General features: G+C 59.1%; 6 protein-coding genes across 6 annotated transcripts; all 6 read right to left on the minus strand.

Annotated features, from left to right (window-relative positions):
- Positions 1–494: 494 nt before the first annotated feature.
- On the minus strand, positions 495–2,546 carry LMJF_18_0280 (conserved hypothetical protein; the record flags this gene model as incomplete). Its single annotated transcript, XM_001682382.1, has 1 exon — positions 495–2,546. One exon carries the CDS (start codon positions 2,544–2,546, stop codon positions 495–497), a length of 2,052 nt encoding a protein of 683 aa, XP_001682434.1.
- A 1,607-nt stretch (positions 2,547–4,153) lies between these two features.
- LMJF_18_0290 (conserved hypothetical protein) lies at positions 4,154–5,164 on the minus strand (the record flags this gene model as incomplete). Its single annotated transcript, XM_001682383.1, has 1 exon — positions 4,154–5,164. One exon carries the CDS (start codon positions 5,162–5,164, stop codon positions 4,154–4,156), a length of 1,011 nt encoding a protein of 336 aa, XP_001682435.1.
- A 1,781-nt stretch (positions 5,165–6,945) lies between these two features.
- On the minus strand, positions 6,946–8,046 carry LMJF_18_0300 (conserved hypothetical protein; the record flags this gene model as incomplete). Its single annotated transcript, XM_001682384.1, has 1 exon — positions 6,946–8,046. One exon carries the CDS (start codon positions 8,044–8,046, stop codon positions 6,946–6,948), a length of 1,101 nt encoding a protein of 366 aa, XP_001682436.1.
- A 1,558-nt stretch (positions 8,047–9,604) lies between these two features.
- Positions 9,605–9,913, minus strand: LMJF_18_0310 (conserved hypothetical protein; the record flags this gene model as incomplete). The annotated part of the gene is made up of 1 exon (XM_001682385.1): positions 9,605–9,913. The coding sequence occupies one exon, from the start codon at positions 9,911–9,913 to the stop codon at positions 9,605–9,607; it is 309 nt and encodes a 102-aa protein (XP_001682437.1).
- Positions 9,914–10,728: 815 nt separating this feature from the next.
- LMJF_18_0320 (conserved hypothetical protein) lies at positions 10,729–11,922 on the minus strand (the record flags this gene model as incomplete). Its single annotated transcript, XM_001682386.1, has 1 exon — positions 10,729–11,922. One exon carries the CDS (start codon positions 11,920–11,922, stop codon positions 10,729–10,731), a length of 1,194 nt encoding a protein of 397 aa, XP_001682438.1.
- Positions 11,923–12,863: 941 nt separating this feature from the next.
- LMJF_18_0330 (conserved hypothetical protein) lies at positions 12,864–13,598 on the minus strand (the record flags this gene model as incomplete). The annotated part of the gene is made up of 1 exon (XM_001682387.1): positions 12,864–13,598. The coding sequence occupies one exon, from the start codon at positions 13,596–13,598 to the stop codon at positions 12,864–12,866; it is 735 nt and encodes a 244-aa protein (XP_001682439.1).
- Positions 13,599–14,815: the final 1,217 nt, after the last annotated feature.

The following is a 14,815-nucleotide window of genomic DNA, read 5'->3' on the forward strand; positions in this document are numbered from 1 at the left end:
CAGCCACCACCACCTTTACTAGCTCGTGTGAGGTGGGCGGAGTCGGAGGAGGGGAGGGAATGGGGAAACACGCGCACGAGCCGATCGGTACACACAAGCAGCCATGTGCATTTTTGTTGTCTTGCGTTCTTCTCATTTTTTTTTTGAGGGGAGGGGTGTGTTTCATGGAAAAGGGGGCAAGAGCAGAGACCAACGCTCATCAGTGCGGGACGCCGTCCATCACAGTGGCGTCGCAATGTAAGACGAAGTCATAAAAAAGGGGGAAAGGGAAAGGGACGCGTGTCCACCACACAAGCCACATGCCCTTTAGTCGCACGGCTATCATCTACAGCAGCGGAAAGACGCTGGACAACGCTGGACAACGCAAGACACGCGTGTTGCTCTCTGACGCCCACACGCGCGCGCTCCCTCCCTCTCTCTCTCTGGCCTCCTCGCAGCTTAGCTTCACTGATTCTTTGTTTTTGTGTGTGTGCATGGAGCCCGTACCGTCATGCCTAGCTGTTGTAGACAACGTGCAGGTATAACAGCGGCTTCGTCGCCGCTCGAGCGTCCACCTCCGTCATCGCGAACGGCACCAAGACATCCACGCACACTTTCGACACCTCGCTAATCGTGATCTGCGCAGCAGTCCACTGACTCCGTAGTCGCTCCGCCGGCGCCGTCTGCTGCAGCGTGGACACCACCTGCTGTACGAAAGCCTTACCTTCCCGCTCAAGTCGGCCCTCCGCTGCGACCGCATCTGACGCCTCTATCTCGTTTAGCTGCTGCAGGAGCTGCTCGACGTACTCTGCAACACGCACATTCGCCTCCACCACGTCCACAGGAAGGTCGATGACGGGCACGCATGGCGGCGCACGACGGCGACCACCCACACCGTTCTCTGCCGCCAAGACATAGCCTGTGCAAGGGTGATAGGGTCGATGGACCTCCACCACAAGCTCTCTGAACAGCTTCAACCCCAGGCTGATCTTCGACTTGGGCGACATGAATGCGTCAAGTGCAGTGCTGCGTGAGGTGGGAGGGACGCGGTGGTTGCTGCTGAAGGCGCGATTGAGAACCTCCAGGAAGGTCGTTGGGGCACGCGAAACCTTGATAGTCATGTTTACGGCGTCCGCATCGTCGCCTCGAGGCACCACGAGCGTCTTCGGGGCCGCAAACTGCCGCAGCAGCGCACGAGCGAGGCGCAATGCCGCCCTCTTGGCATCCGGTTTCGACTCCGGCGGACTTGCCGGCACGTGTGGGGTGATCACCTCCGCCTCGACGCTGGTGCCAAAGACCGCCAGCGCCTGGAGAATGAGGTAGAGCTGCTCCAGTGTCTTGCTCTTCCCGTCGGTTTCCACGAGGCCCTGATGCACGGCAAGGCGATACAGCGCTTCAACAAACCGCAGACCCGTCGCCGTGTAGTGGGCGGCCAAGTCGCCGTCGCCGAGAGCGTCACCAATGCGGCGCGCCAGCGGCGTGAGAACGTGCTGAATCACATAGCCGCGCTGCGCCGGGTCATCCATTAAGCGAAGCAGCGGCGCCAGTGCCGAGACGTGCAGCGGCACACTCACCGTTGTCTCAACCTCCACAAGGGTGCACGAGGCACCAGTGGAGGTGACGGCGACTTGCTGCATGGGCCGCACCTGCACGCCTGGCTCAACCATGTGGAGAAGGATTTCGATGGCTGCAGAGAGCTCGCTGTTCGGGTTGGCGCCGGTGCTCCACGGAGCAGAGACACTGATGGTGTTGCGGAGCTCCGTCATCGTTTCTGCCAAGAAGGCCTGTAGACTGCTGGTCATCTGCGAACATGCAGTTGCCGAATCCGCTAGCCGCTGTCCTGTCTGCGCTGACTGCACGCGCACAAGCGCCGTGGTGCGCATGATGACGAGCTGGTTCTCGGTATCCATCCGGTCTGCTATGCTGCGCTCCTGCAAAAGAGAGATGGCGACGTGGTGGTAGTGCTTGTTTGGAATCGCTCGAAGGTTGGGGGCTGCGGCGAAGCCAGTGCCTTTGCTGTCGTAGCGGTACGGCGTCCACGCTGGCAGCTGCGCCTGTCGAGCGGCGCAGGAAGCACAGCTGCTCAGGTGCTTTCGCGCCCACTGTCGCACGCCACGCACGTCATTGGGGAACAGCACGAGGAGGCCCGTGGTGCGCACAGCAGAGGCGCTGCTGGTTAAGAGGGCAGACAAGCGCCCCGGCCCGTACGGCGTGAGCGCTTCCAGCGCAGCGTTCTCGAGCTTCTGGAGAACTGAGGTGGCGACCGACATCTCTGGACCCTCCAGCTTCGCGTGCAGACTGTACAAGAAGCCGTCAAGCAGGGCAGAGCCGGTATTGAAGGTCATGTGCTGTGTGCGACCGGCTACTTGCGCAGCCATGTATTCGCTCTTCGCCACGCGAAGCTCCGTGACACGGGTGATGAGGTCTGTGAAGGCCTCCTGCTGCTCCGCCAGCACTGCCTGGAATGTGCGCGTTTGCTCCTGCAGCTGCGCCATGGTCGCTGCGTGCGCGTCTTGTTCTGCCTCCAGCTCCCGCCGCAGCGCCTCCACACTCGCGGGCGCACTCATGGCCAGCGATCACGGATACAACGGCGAGAGAGCAAGTGAGCGAGAGAGAAGGGAAAGTGGCGAATGAGGATGTCTATCGACGGTGAAAGAAAAGCTGCGAGGGAGCGGGTGTATGTGTGTCTTTCTCTGCAGGCAACTACGGAGACTGGTTGGGGGTGGGGGGGGAGAGAGAGAGAGAGAGTGACAGCGTGCCTCCGCCGGCCTACACGCAGAGCCGCAAGGAGCGCACACACACACACACACGCGTTCGAGCAAAAAAGAATGAGAGAGAACCAACGACTAAAATGCAGGAAGGGAGCCAGTGCTGCCGCCGCGCACCAATCCCATGAACCTTGGCAGCGTCAGAGCACCGGAAAAAAAAAACGCCGAGAGCAGAAGGGATATGAAATACAAGGGAGGGAGTCTGAGTTTCTTCCAACGACCTCGCGCGCGCGCTGGATAGCGCTGCGATGATGCCGATGGACGAACGAGAGGAAAGGGAGGAAACTTCAGGGGGTTCCGATGAGTCAACGACTCAGATCCGCGTTGGGGGGGGGCGTCGGCGATGGCATCTCTGCTCTCCGCGTCGGTGCGTGCGAGTGGCCGTATAACCACGCATTCCAGCGCGTGGGCGCGCGTCTGCCTTTCATACGTGGCGTTTTGCGTTTGCTCGGTTGCACTCTCCTCACTGCGGGCGTCACGACGGCCACACGTGGCGCTAGGAGGAGTCGCGGACGGCCGCACCGCAGAAGGGAGGAGGAAGGAGGGCTGGTGCACTAACACGGTGATGATGACGTGGCTGGTGCAGATGGGAAAAGTCGCAGTTAGCAAATGGCGGTTGCGTGTGCGTGCGTGTGTATGGCACATCACTTCACCAGAGTGAAAAGGGGCACAGGGAAGGACGCCCGCGTCAGGTGGCAAATCGCTAACAACAGCAGCGGAAAGGGAAGGGGAGGGGCACTAATACAAAAGCAAAGAGAGTAGGCGACAGAGAGAAAATGCACGCCTGCTCGCGACCACCAGTACACCACCCACCCACCCACCCACCCCACACACACACCGCCTCTGCAGTCACGTGCCATAGACACGCCAACCTATAGCAGCATGTGGACGAGGAGCAACAGAAAAAAAAGGGGAGCATGAGGGAACCATGACACACAAGAAGAGTTGAGATGCACACACACAAAAAAAAACGCCATCATCATCGTCGAGTGAAGGGCAAGTGGGACGCACGTACGCAAGCAACGCCTGACAGCAACCACATCGCAAGCACATTAGAAATATATAAAACATAATAATGAGAGTGTGAAGAATCGAAAGCGCCGGCACCGCCAAAAAGCAGGTAAAGAGAAAGGGGGGCGCAGGTGATGGTGCCGCGCACATAGCAGCACTCGTGACGTCTGTATGCGTATCGGCGTGTGTGTGCCGGACAGTACGTGCTTTAGATATGTTCGCCATGGCACAGAGATGCGTCAGGGGAGGAGGCAGAGAGAGAGAGAGAGAAAGACACCGTCTATGGGGCACGGCTGGAAGGACGACTGTGCAGGAGAAGCACTTTGCCGCCGTGTCCGTCGGCAGATCCAGTAAAACGCCTGCGCGAGAGAAGCACGTTCATTTCGACCCACCTGCTATAGGTGCACGGCGATTTTCTTCCTCCAGTATCGCTCGAAGGCAGCCTCCGTTTCTTTGAGTCCCTCCTCCAGGCTCACCTGCGTCGTGTCGAAGACTTCGATGTCACCCTTGTAAGGCAGGTGGCGCAGTTTGAGCAGCTTCCGCTCCACATCGAGCTGGCTTGCGACTCGCCGCTCGGCGTCTTCACGGCTGATTTGGTTGCGCATCATAACGCGATCCACCGCCGTTGCAGGGGTGCAGTGCGTCATCCAGAGGTCGGTGGTCAGTTCCAGTACCTCCGTCATCTCACAAAGCAAGGCCGCCTCCACGATGACCAACCCGACGGCCGGTGCTGCCAAGACGGCGGCATCAGGCGGCGTTGAAGGCGACGGGGACGGCGGCGAAACAGCAGTCGGCGTCTTTGCGGCAGAGGACAAGGTCTCAGCCGACCCCATGAGGGGCGGATATGCTGCCTTAAGACTCGCATACACCTTCGCGTACTCGTCTTTGATGGCGGCGGTGATGTAGGGCCAGCAGATCGAGTTCAGCTCTTGCAGCCTGCGCTCCTCAGCAAACACGATTTGGCCCAGCACACGACGGTCAATAAAGGGCTCCGCCTTTCCTGGCCCAGCGGCGCTACATCCTCGACCGGCCCCCTCCTGTACTCCTTGGGTCGGGGACCCTGCCTGTTGACTCGCTTTAGTCGGAGCCGGCGCGGACAGAATAGCGGTGCCGAAGTGCTGCAGCAAATCGTAGTAGCATGGCTTGCCAGGCTCGTAGATATGGTGACCGACAAGGTCTGCATTGATGTAGTGCACCGCCAGCGCCGAAGAAGACGGGATAGCTGGCGGGTGCATCGTTCTATCACTGCCGAGGGACACTGAGGAAGTTCCGCTATTCTTCCCTGAACCTTTGGCAGCAACAATGGGCTGCTGCCAGCTCTCCGCCACCTTTACAAGGTGCTTGCAGCGGGAAGTCTTGCCACTTGCGATAGTGCCAGTGAAGCCGATCGTACGAATGGTCTTCATCGCCACGGCACGCTCCCCCCCCCCTGTGTGTGTGTGTCTCCTCAGAGGGTCTGGTTGGAAGAAGGGCGAAGAGAGGACTGTGCACGGCTTGTCTGTGTGTATGGACGCAGCCGCTTTGTGTTCGGAGGGGGGGGGGTAAGGCGTAAGGAAGCGAAGCAGCAGGGGTGGGGAGCCGTACCCGAGGAGTGCCGTCTGGCTCCGTTCCTTCACTGGCGCCTCACGTATCACTGCGCGAGCGTCCCGTTGGCGGGTGAAGATGCACGCCTGTTGTGGAAAAAGAGGGGCGTTCGTTGAAGGGAGGTGCGCCGCTACTTTCAAATGTGACAGACCCCCTCTCTCATCAGTCGAGGGGGGAGAAGGGGGGGGGGCGCTGCTCGTACGCGGCGACGTGGCACACGCTGCGTAGAGGAGCGGACAAGCGGTGAGGTGAGGCACGGAGGCACGGAGAAAGAGAAGAGCGTTCAAGGGGAGTGATAAAGTGAAAGGATCGAATCCTAAGGGGAAAAAAGTGAGAACGTCCCGAGTCATCAAACGAGCGATTTTCAAATCCGCCGCGACGACCACTGCCGCAAGCCTTTTCAGTGAAGCTCATAGAACAGACACCAACGCACCCCGGTGCGTTGGTGCTATGCGTCGCACTCGAAATGGCAAAAAGGCATCAAAAAACCCATCTGTACAGCGCTGGCAAAAAGCGGAGCGGGTGCACGAGAGAAACAGTCCGCGAAAGACGCACACAGTGAGAGGGAGAGAGAGAGAGAGCAGAATGGAGAGGCGCTGAACAAATACATATATATATATATATATAATAACGATGGCGCACCACCGCTCTACATCGACGGGCCGATTCATTCCCTCGCACGCACACATCACATCCTCAACGACTCGCATGTGCACGACTATGCAGACGCCTCCTCCACGTCCTCCTCCGTTTGGTTTTTCGTTTCATCACGTGAGCGCTGCTCTTCGCCATTTTGCGGTTACGCATATATTAACACTTACTGGATGCTTTTACGCTGCTCTCCTTACGTTATTCGATCATCGCTGTCGCCCCACCACCATTTTTTTCGTTGTGCTCTCCGTCCTTCTCGTGCACATATCACACGTACACACACACGTACGCACACAAGTGCACGTACACACGTACACACCGGCACACGCATGCGCGCACACGCGCACAGGCGCACAGAAAGACCGGCCATCCTTCCTCGGCGTTGCGCTCGCCCTTTCCTTGGCCCCTTTCGTTCGTTGCTTCACAGGGAAGAGAAGACCACACCATACGAAGAGACACGGACGAACAACAACAAGTAGCGTCGCACCATGCCACACACAAAACCGCCACCACAACACGGGGTGGGACACACATGCACACATCATCGCGCAAGACCTTATAAGAGCCGGAGAGAGGGGGCGCACAGACGGCCACACGCGCAACGCTGAGCCAGAGACAAGAGGAGGACGAGTGTCAAAAAACGAAGAAGCGGAAGCACGAAGCACAAGCGTACACGCACCTTTAGTGAAAAACAAAGGCAAAAGCAAAAACAAAAAATACAAGAGAGAGAAGGCATTAATGCACAGCCTCCGCCGTCAGCGCCATCACCACCGCTCACGTGGGCACAAGAATGGTGGAAAGAGAGAGAAAGAAAGAGGCAAGAGACACACAAAAGAGCAACAGAAGAAGGTGCAACGGCGAAAAGGCAAGGAAAGGCCCGGGGCCTTCATGCCCCACATGCGTGCAGCACACACCCTGACACAGAGGCATCCTCTTGTTGTGCAGCAAGTGCTCATGCCTTCACCTCCTTCTTCCGCGACGCCGCAGCGCCCTCCCGCGTCTTTCGAGCCCCAGCAGAGGCCGGCTTCTCACGCACCTCCTCGATGCGCATCTCCTTGTTCATCTCTGTCAGCTTCGCCACGACGCTCTTCACGTGGTTGGCAGCAGCGTCAGCGGGGCGCTCCAGCTGCACAAAGGCAAACGTGATCGTCTCCGACGCGGCCTCCTTGCTGCGGCGACGCTTCTCGCTCTTGACAATGTTCACAAGTTTCACAGCGGCTACCGGTGACACTACAGCGCGCACTTTCTCCTCCGTCGTGGACGACGGCAGCTCCTTCAGGATGATGTCGTAGTAGATCACCGAGTCGGACGTGCTGTGTGCCTTCTTGGTCGGCTTTGGCTTGGCAGACGCCGCTGAGGGCGAGGCGGCCTTGCCCTTCTTCGCACCCTTACCGGTGTCCTTCTCCCCCGTGCCCCTAGCCTTGTCCGTCACACGCACCGCTGTGTTGGAAAAAGGGGCACCCTCGCTCGCCTTGTTGAGGCGCAGCGCCTCTGCAAAGCTTGCCGGCTTCTTGTTGGCCGCCGGGGCCTGCTCAGCAGCCTGGCAAGCCGGTTGGTTCGCGGTGGCGTCACCGGCAGGCGCGGCGGCTGCCGTCTCATGAACATCCGCGCTTTTGACAGGGTCCGCAGGGGCGGCAGCCGGCGTCTCGGCCGCCCACGCCGTCCGCCCAACAGCCGAGTAGCTCAGCTTATCGCTTGTGATGCCGTACGTGTTCTTCTCCAGCTCACTCAGCTCCACCTCCTGGGTGAAAGACTGCGTGTTGTCGGCGCTGACGAACTGGCCCTTCACGGTGACCTTGATTGCGCCGGAGGTGGTCGGCACGGCCATGACGTCCTCGAGCCTCACTCCCGTCAGGCCCTCAGCCGTGAGAGACGTGAGCAGCGAGGATAGCTCGGCGGCGCCGTTCGCCTTTTCGAAGCGGTGCACAACATGCGCCGAGGGGGTGTAGAGGGCCGTCAACGTCGCTGGGGCTTCCACCAGTGTGGTGTAGTAGTGCACCGCAAAACTCGCGCCGATTTTCTGCAGGAGCGTGTCGGACGTGCGCACCGTCATTGTTCGAGAAAGTGAAGCGGAGAAGGAGAGGGGATGGAGAACGAATGGGACGGGCGGCCAGGAAAGAAGGAAGGAGGGGTCTTTGTATGTGTGTGTGTGTGTGTGTGTGTGTGGTGTGTGTGTGTGTGTGTGGGGGGTGTGTGTGTAAGGCGTGTGAAGGATAGCGATTAAAGGCGCGCCGAACAGCAGCTTACGCTCGCTCTTTCTCGTTGTGAACAGGGCTTAGTTAGAGGTGGGCGAGGGATGCAAGTTTAGTTGTTAATCAGAGTGATGCCAGCTGATGACGGACACGGCCAACTGCGCGCTTCGTGACACACTCAGAGGGGGGGGGGCGAACGACAAGACCTTGTCGCGTGTGGAGATCTTCCGCAGTGTCTGTATGTGCGTTCCAGCGATGCTGTCGCGATGGCAGTGATATTGACCCGTTAGAGGTTTACAAAGACTTACGAAATGCGAAGAGAGAGAAGGGAGTGGTGCCTGCTGAAGCGAGAACAAAATCGGTGCGTGCGTGCATGTGTGTTTGTGTGCCAGCGATGGACCTGGATGCTCCCATGTCGAAGGTGTCAGGTCGTGTGCGGGCGCGTAGGGCGGCGGGTGTGCGGATGCACATTAGTGGATGTTGTGGCGGAAGCACGCGAAACAAGCAACCAACAACAACGAGGCGGGGCAGCGTGCAGCCGCCGCAGCGGGTGGAGAAACGAGGGAAAACAAAGCAGAAGAGACGGAATGAAGACAGAGGGGCCGGGAAGAGCTGAGGCGATCTGTGCGCACACGCACACACACGTTCACGTCACCAGCGACTACGAACGCTCGCTGCATTCGCAGGTGCTGCTGCAGATAAACAACTGGAGAGCGGCGGATATGCAGCTGCATCTGGAGCGCAACGATGTCTGCATGCATGATAGAGAGATTACAAGAGGGCTTGCCCTACTCTATGCTTTTTGGCAACCATGTGCGTTATCGCGTGCGTGTGCGCCCCCTTCAGTATGTATGAGCGCGACTTGTAGATCGGCGAGAAACAGTGGAACCCTGTCAAGCACTGCTGCACGTCTGATATGGAGAGAAGGGGGGGAGAGAAGTCGAGGGGAGCCGACAAAGGATGCGGCGAAACGAGACGAGCAGTGCGTCAGCAGCAAACGCAGGCACGCTCACGTCCCTTTCCTTCTCCGAGCGCGAAACCTCACCATACACACGCGCGCGCCACCACCCGTGCCTCCGACGCTCTCGCCCAATCTGTCCCCCCCCCCGCAACCGAGACAGCAAGCCCTCCCCCTCCTCCTCCTCCAAAACGGCACGCATCGAGGGGAGAAAAGAAGTGCAGCAGCGAGCATCACGCATCGACGATGGCACGCAGCGCTGAGCATCCCGTCTGAACATCAGCAGTGACGACATTGTAGAAGAGCATCAAAGTGCGGAGATGGCGCGAAGGATAGGAAATCGAGGGTTGAAAAGGGGGCGTTCCCCTGCACTCTTGCGCCTCTCGATCTCCCTGGCACCCCGCCAGCAGTGCATGGCCACAGCGGTGCTGCCGCAGCCCTCATTTGCCCCCTTCTGTTTATTACGACTTGGAGACCCACAAGCGCTGAGCGCGCTCCTCCGGCGTCATGCGCAGCTTCGCGTCAAGGAACTGCTGCGCATCAAGCACCTTCCAGTTAGAATGCACGCGCTCGCAGCGATGACAGCGGCACGTCACCACCATGCCAGAGTACCCGGCGGCGCGGCGCTGCTCGTCGTGGTAATTGCGACAGTGCTCATCCGACTTGAAGAGAATGGGGTTAGCGATCGGCTGGTACCCCTGGGCACTACGCTGGATCGCCGAGCAGTTGCCGCACCGCAGGTAGAACTTCTGAAAGAACCTATTCGACATGGCCGTCGATATTGGCGATAGATGGGCAAAGGCTGTCAAGCAAAGTGTGGTGGGGCGACTGTAAGAAACACGCACAAGCGCGACTCTGCAGTCCCGACTACAGTGCTGTTACCCGCGGGTTGCTGCTGTACTTCTAAGCGCGGCCCTAGCAGCCGCCACGTGAGCTCACACGCGAAGAGCGGTCGAGTGACGGCGGTGTTGAGGGCGTCATGAGAGATGCAGCGAAACAGAAAGGAAAGGCAGCGGGTCGAAAAGTAGAGATCAAGAGAGACAACGGCGACAACGGCGACAGCGACGGTGTTCCATCAGGAAGTCGCAGCACCGCGGAGCGCGTCTTGCTGGGGTGATTTTTTTGGGGGGAGAGAGAGCAACGGCGAAAGGAGAAAGGGGGCACAGCTGATAAACTGAAACGGGCCCAGCACCTCAGCAGCAGTGCCTCCGTGCGCGCCAAGAGATGGCGCAGCAGCAGCGTCATCGCATGGGTCCTGCTACCACCCCACCATCACCACCACCCCACCATCACCACCACCCCTCCCTTCCCGTCCACCAAAATCTAAGAAGGCGAGGGAAAGCAGAGGGCGAAGAAGAAAGAACGAGAATTCATCAGAAAGAGAGGCGTTACGAGACGTCCGCCGCCACAGTCGCACACAGCATACAACGCACAGCAACACACATGCCGGCATCGCACCAGACATCCAGCACACGCACACCGTAGCGGCCGCGCCCATAAAGGCAGCACAAGATCCATCCGGGCGCGACTAAGTTTGTACGCACAAGCAGTAGTCGACTAGAAAGAGAAGCCCTCCGTAGCCGCCTCACGCCACCAGCTTTCTGCGACGCGGGATCCGCTTGCCTGCTGCCGCGCCCGTCAGCTCCGCCAAGGAGGTCTCGAGGCCCAGGTACTGGCCCTCCTCCTGCGCTTTACGGCCTATGGCAGTCATGTTTGTCCGCCACGCGCACGCGGGGCAGTGTGCAGACCACTCCGTGATGCGTGGGTGCAGTGGCGCTTGCCCTGGTTCTGTGAGCCCGGTGCGGCTGCGAATTGTCGCGCGGTACGGCTGCCCGCACGACTGGCACTTCCACTCAGCACGGAACTTGCTCGTCACGCTCAGCGAGCCTATGTTGTCATTCTTCTCATTCTCAGCCAGGCCCTTGAACAGCTCCGGCTGCGCTTCCCTCAGCGCCACCACCGGAGTCTGCTCTCTCAGAACCTCGGAGGCGTAGCGGCCCTTGCAGAAGTTGCACCCAGCGTGGTACTTGGTGCGCACCGAGACATTCTTGCGGTACGACGAGCCGCAAAAAGAACACTTCCAGTAGATGCGGCGGTGATCGTTCCATCGCACGTCGCTCATCTGGATGTTCAGCTCCTCCTCGTTGCGCTTCACATCGACGTCTTCAATGACGCTGCTGTAGCGAGCAGCAAAGTTCGTGAGCCGGTTCGAATCTCGCGTTACCCAGTTCACGCCCTTCATCGGCAGCTGACGGCCAACGCTGTAGTTGAGGTACATGGAGCCATAGCGCATGTTCGGCCACACGCTGGACCAGCGCGACTTCTGCTTGAATTCCGCCGCCGCCAGCGCGCATGTTGGACGCAGCATCGCTTCAACGAGGGTGCCCCTTGGTGTGCAGAGGTTTGTGTTTGCTGTGGGTAGAAGGAGAGAAGGTGCCAGTGTCCTGTTCACGGCAACAGTGGTCCCCTGCGCCTCACGTCCTTCCTCAAGCACGCGTCGGCAACGTTCGGCGGGGAGAGTTAGGCTGAAGGCCGAGGTTTTGACTCGAGAGCCGTAGGCGCAGTTGCCTGGCAAGGCAGGGAAGAGCGAGAGTGAGAGAGAGAGAAAGAGGGGAGACAGAGAATGACGAAGTGGAGAAAGCGTGCGCCACAAAGAGCGAGTGCCAGCGCAGGTCAAAAGAACATCCCCGACTCGCGCAACAGCGATGCACTTCAAAACAAAGTGAATGGTGTAGCACAGCAGACACGCGCCCGTCTCTTCCACCGCCACGGTCGCCATCAACCCGATTTCCGTGCTCTCAAGCAACACACCTTCGATTCCGGCGGCTCTACGTGAGAGGCATGTTGGTATCTGCGCGTCGCGGTGCGTCTGTGAGCTTGTACGACGTCGTCCACACATGAACAGAGAAGGCGAAACTAAGAGAGGTGCGAAGACGCCGCGGCAGAGTCTCTTGGGCGTGGCTCTTTGGTTACATGCGAACGCAAGCACGGTTTCTTATCTGCGCATACGCGCTCTGAGCATCAAGTGAGAGTTAGTGTGTGCATACAAGCGTTAATAACACAAGATAGATCAGTTGACAATTTTGTGTGCGCATGTGAGGAGAGGAGACATCCATCCGTACACCCGCACACACATACACACACAGAGAGAGGCACAAACACAGGCATCGTAGGACAACGCGACATCACGACTAAGAGTAACACAAAAAGATAGCGTTGATGTGAGTAGAACGACCGGTGAGCACAAGAAAACCACGGGAGCAAGACCGCGCATGCAAACACGCATTCACGCCCTACCGCATCAGCAACGACAGCAAGAGTCAAGATGAAAAAAGTCGAAAACAAGGCCTGAGAGCGGCACCGCGGGAGCGACGGGGAAGCGAAGGCGCACACCCGAGCGCGCAGAACATCGTAGCCACTGTTTCGCCACGAAAAGATACGAGCGTTCTGGGGGAAAGTGTGGCGTGCACTAGAGCGCACCTGCGCGGCGCACGCCGCACATGCCGAGTGCCGTCCTTGACAGACGAGGCCCTATCGCAGGTCGGAGACACCGGCGCCAGCTCCAGGTGCGGGTTCGCTCACCTATCGCTTCGTGCGTACGGGTTCGAGCGCTGCTCTCACGCAGTCACGCGCGCACACGCACATAGAAACGCTGCCTGTACTGCAGCAGCTCCAAAACAAACAGCCACAAGCCTCTCCCCACACATAGCCCGCCCATAACTACGCTACAATCGCATCCTCGGAGATTCGTAGTGGCTTCGGCGGTGGCGGCTTGCGGCCACGCAGCTCGCGCGGTGGTGGCTTGCGCTGCGGCTTCTCCCACTTGGGTGGGAACATCAAAAACAGCACAAGGCGAAGACTACAGAAGACAACACACCACACAATGATAAAGCGCAGCCACGCCTGGAAAGCAATCTCGTTCATTGCGAAAGGGTTTCGGCGCGGGTCCTTCGCCGCCGGATCCTCTGCCTCGTCGTCGTCCGCAAACGGGTCCTTCTTCACCCGGCCCGTGTGCATCTCCTCATAAAACTGATCGTAGCTGACCTTGCTCTTGTGGTGCGTGCGGGTCGTGTAGCGGAAGCCGCTGTAGCGGTTCGCGTTGCCGCCACCGCCGTCGCTGCCGCCGCCCTCCTGGTCTTTTCGGACCCACACCCCGCTCTTTATTTGCTCATACGCCTCCTGCACTTCACGGAATCGTTCGTCGCTGCCGCCCGGGGCATCAGGGTGGTGCTTGCGGGCCAGGACACGGTACGCCTTCTTGATTTCTGCCTTGTCAGCGCCTTGCTTGATGCCGAGCACCGTGTACGGGTTCTTGCTGCTCGCATAGCGGGCCTGCGTCCGGAGCGGGGCGGTAGACGCCGCAGCAGCGGCTGTGGCGCCGAATGCAAGAGCGTAGCCGGCCACCGAGCAGGTGACATGGCGGAGACCGGTCCGTGCGACTCTACTCACGCGCATCCCCTAGTCCGTCAGCACACTGCTTATTACTCGGCTTGTTCTCGCTTGCGACTAGAACCCCCTATGTCAGTAGATGTAGCAGTGCTGTGATAAGCGAGCCGCTCGCTTACCCGTGTGCGCTCCGTTAGCCTGGCACGTGAAGTGGAGACAGCAGCGACCCGGTTCAGCTTTTCCAATCGCAATCACCAGAGATTTCTAGAGCAGCAAGCGCAGCGCCGAGTCGTCAGATGCTTCAGCACAAGCAACGTGTGTAGGTGCTTGGCGCAGGCAGGCTCCCACGCGTTCGTGTATATGGATGCGCGTGTCACTCGCCGTGGACTTGTGGAGGGTGACGGAGAGAATATAACAAAAAAGGGGGCGGGGGCCGGGCTAAGAGAACGAGAACAGAGAGGAGGTGTGCTGGTGCTGGTGCGGAGAGTGGGGAGGGGAGGGGAGGGCATGCGCCTGGCGAGGTGCCGCACGACTGTGTACAAGAGATGCACCAGTGCAAGAAGAGAGAAGTTGTCCCCCGGTCAGTCAGTGCACACGCGCGCACGCATGGGCGATAGGTGTACATGCATATACGCATATACATACCAGCATGGGTTTTGAGGAGAGGTGAGGTGGAGATGACGGCAGAGGCCGAGTGTCCGTGATGAACGGCGATGACACGCAGGCCACAAAATCGAAGCATGCACGTCAGGGCCCGCGAGATGAGAAGAAGCGAGACTGTTTCGACAACGCACGCGCACCACGCAGTTGTGTGTACGTGTGTGCGTGTGTCTCGCTTTGGTCTGACGGATTCCGAATCAGAGAGAGACTGTATGTATGTGTGTGTGCATGTGTATGTGTGTGTGTGGTGTTATGTGATGTGTGCGTGCAGACGACCGCAGAAGCGAAGCTTCACTGAAGTCCAAATGCACGCATCGCCCTCCCTCGTTCATGGTACCAAGCAACCGCGCACACACACAGAGAGAGAGAGGATAGTTTCCCTTTTACAGCTCAGGACCTGAAAGACGCCCCTGTTTGAGCGATGCGACCTCGGAGAGGAGGAGGAACACTCACCGAACGACTGCCGCACCAAGTAGCAGAGAATAACACTTAAAACGTAGCTGAAAGGCGGATGCAACTGAGTAAGTGAGAGGTATGCACACACACACACACACACACCAGCGACACAGCGCGCGTAGCACAAGCACGCACGTCCTCAGTGCTGCACCTCAGCACATTGGGCCAAC

Source organism: Leishmania major, chromosome 18 (assembly GCF_000002725.2).
Source record: "Leishmania major strain Friedlin complete genome, chromosome 18".
Taxonomy (NCBI): Eukaryota; Euglenozoa; class Kinetoplastea; order Trypanosomatida; family Trypanosomatidae; genus Leishmania; species Leishmania major.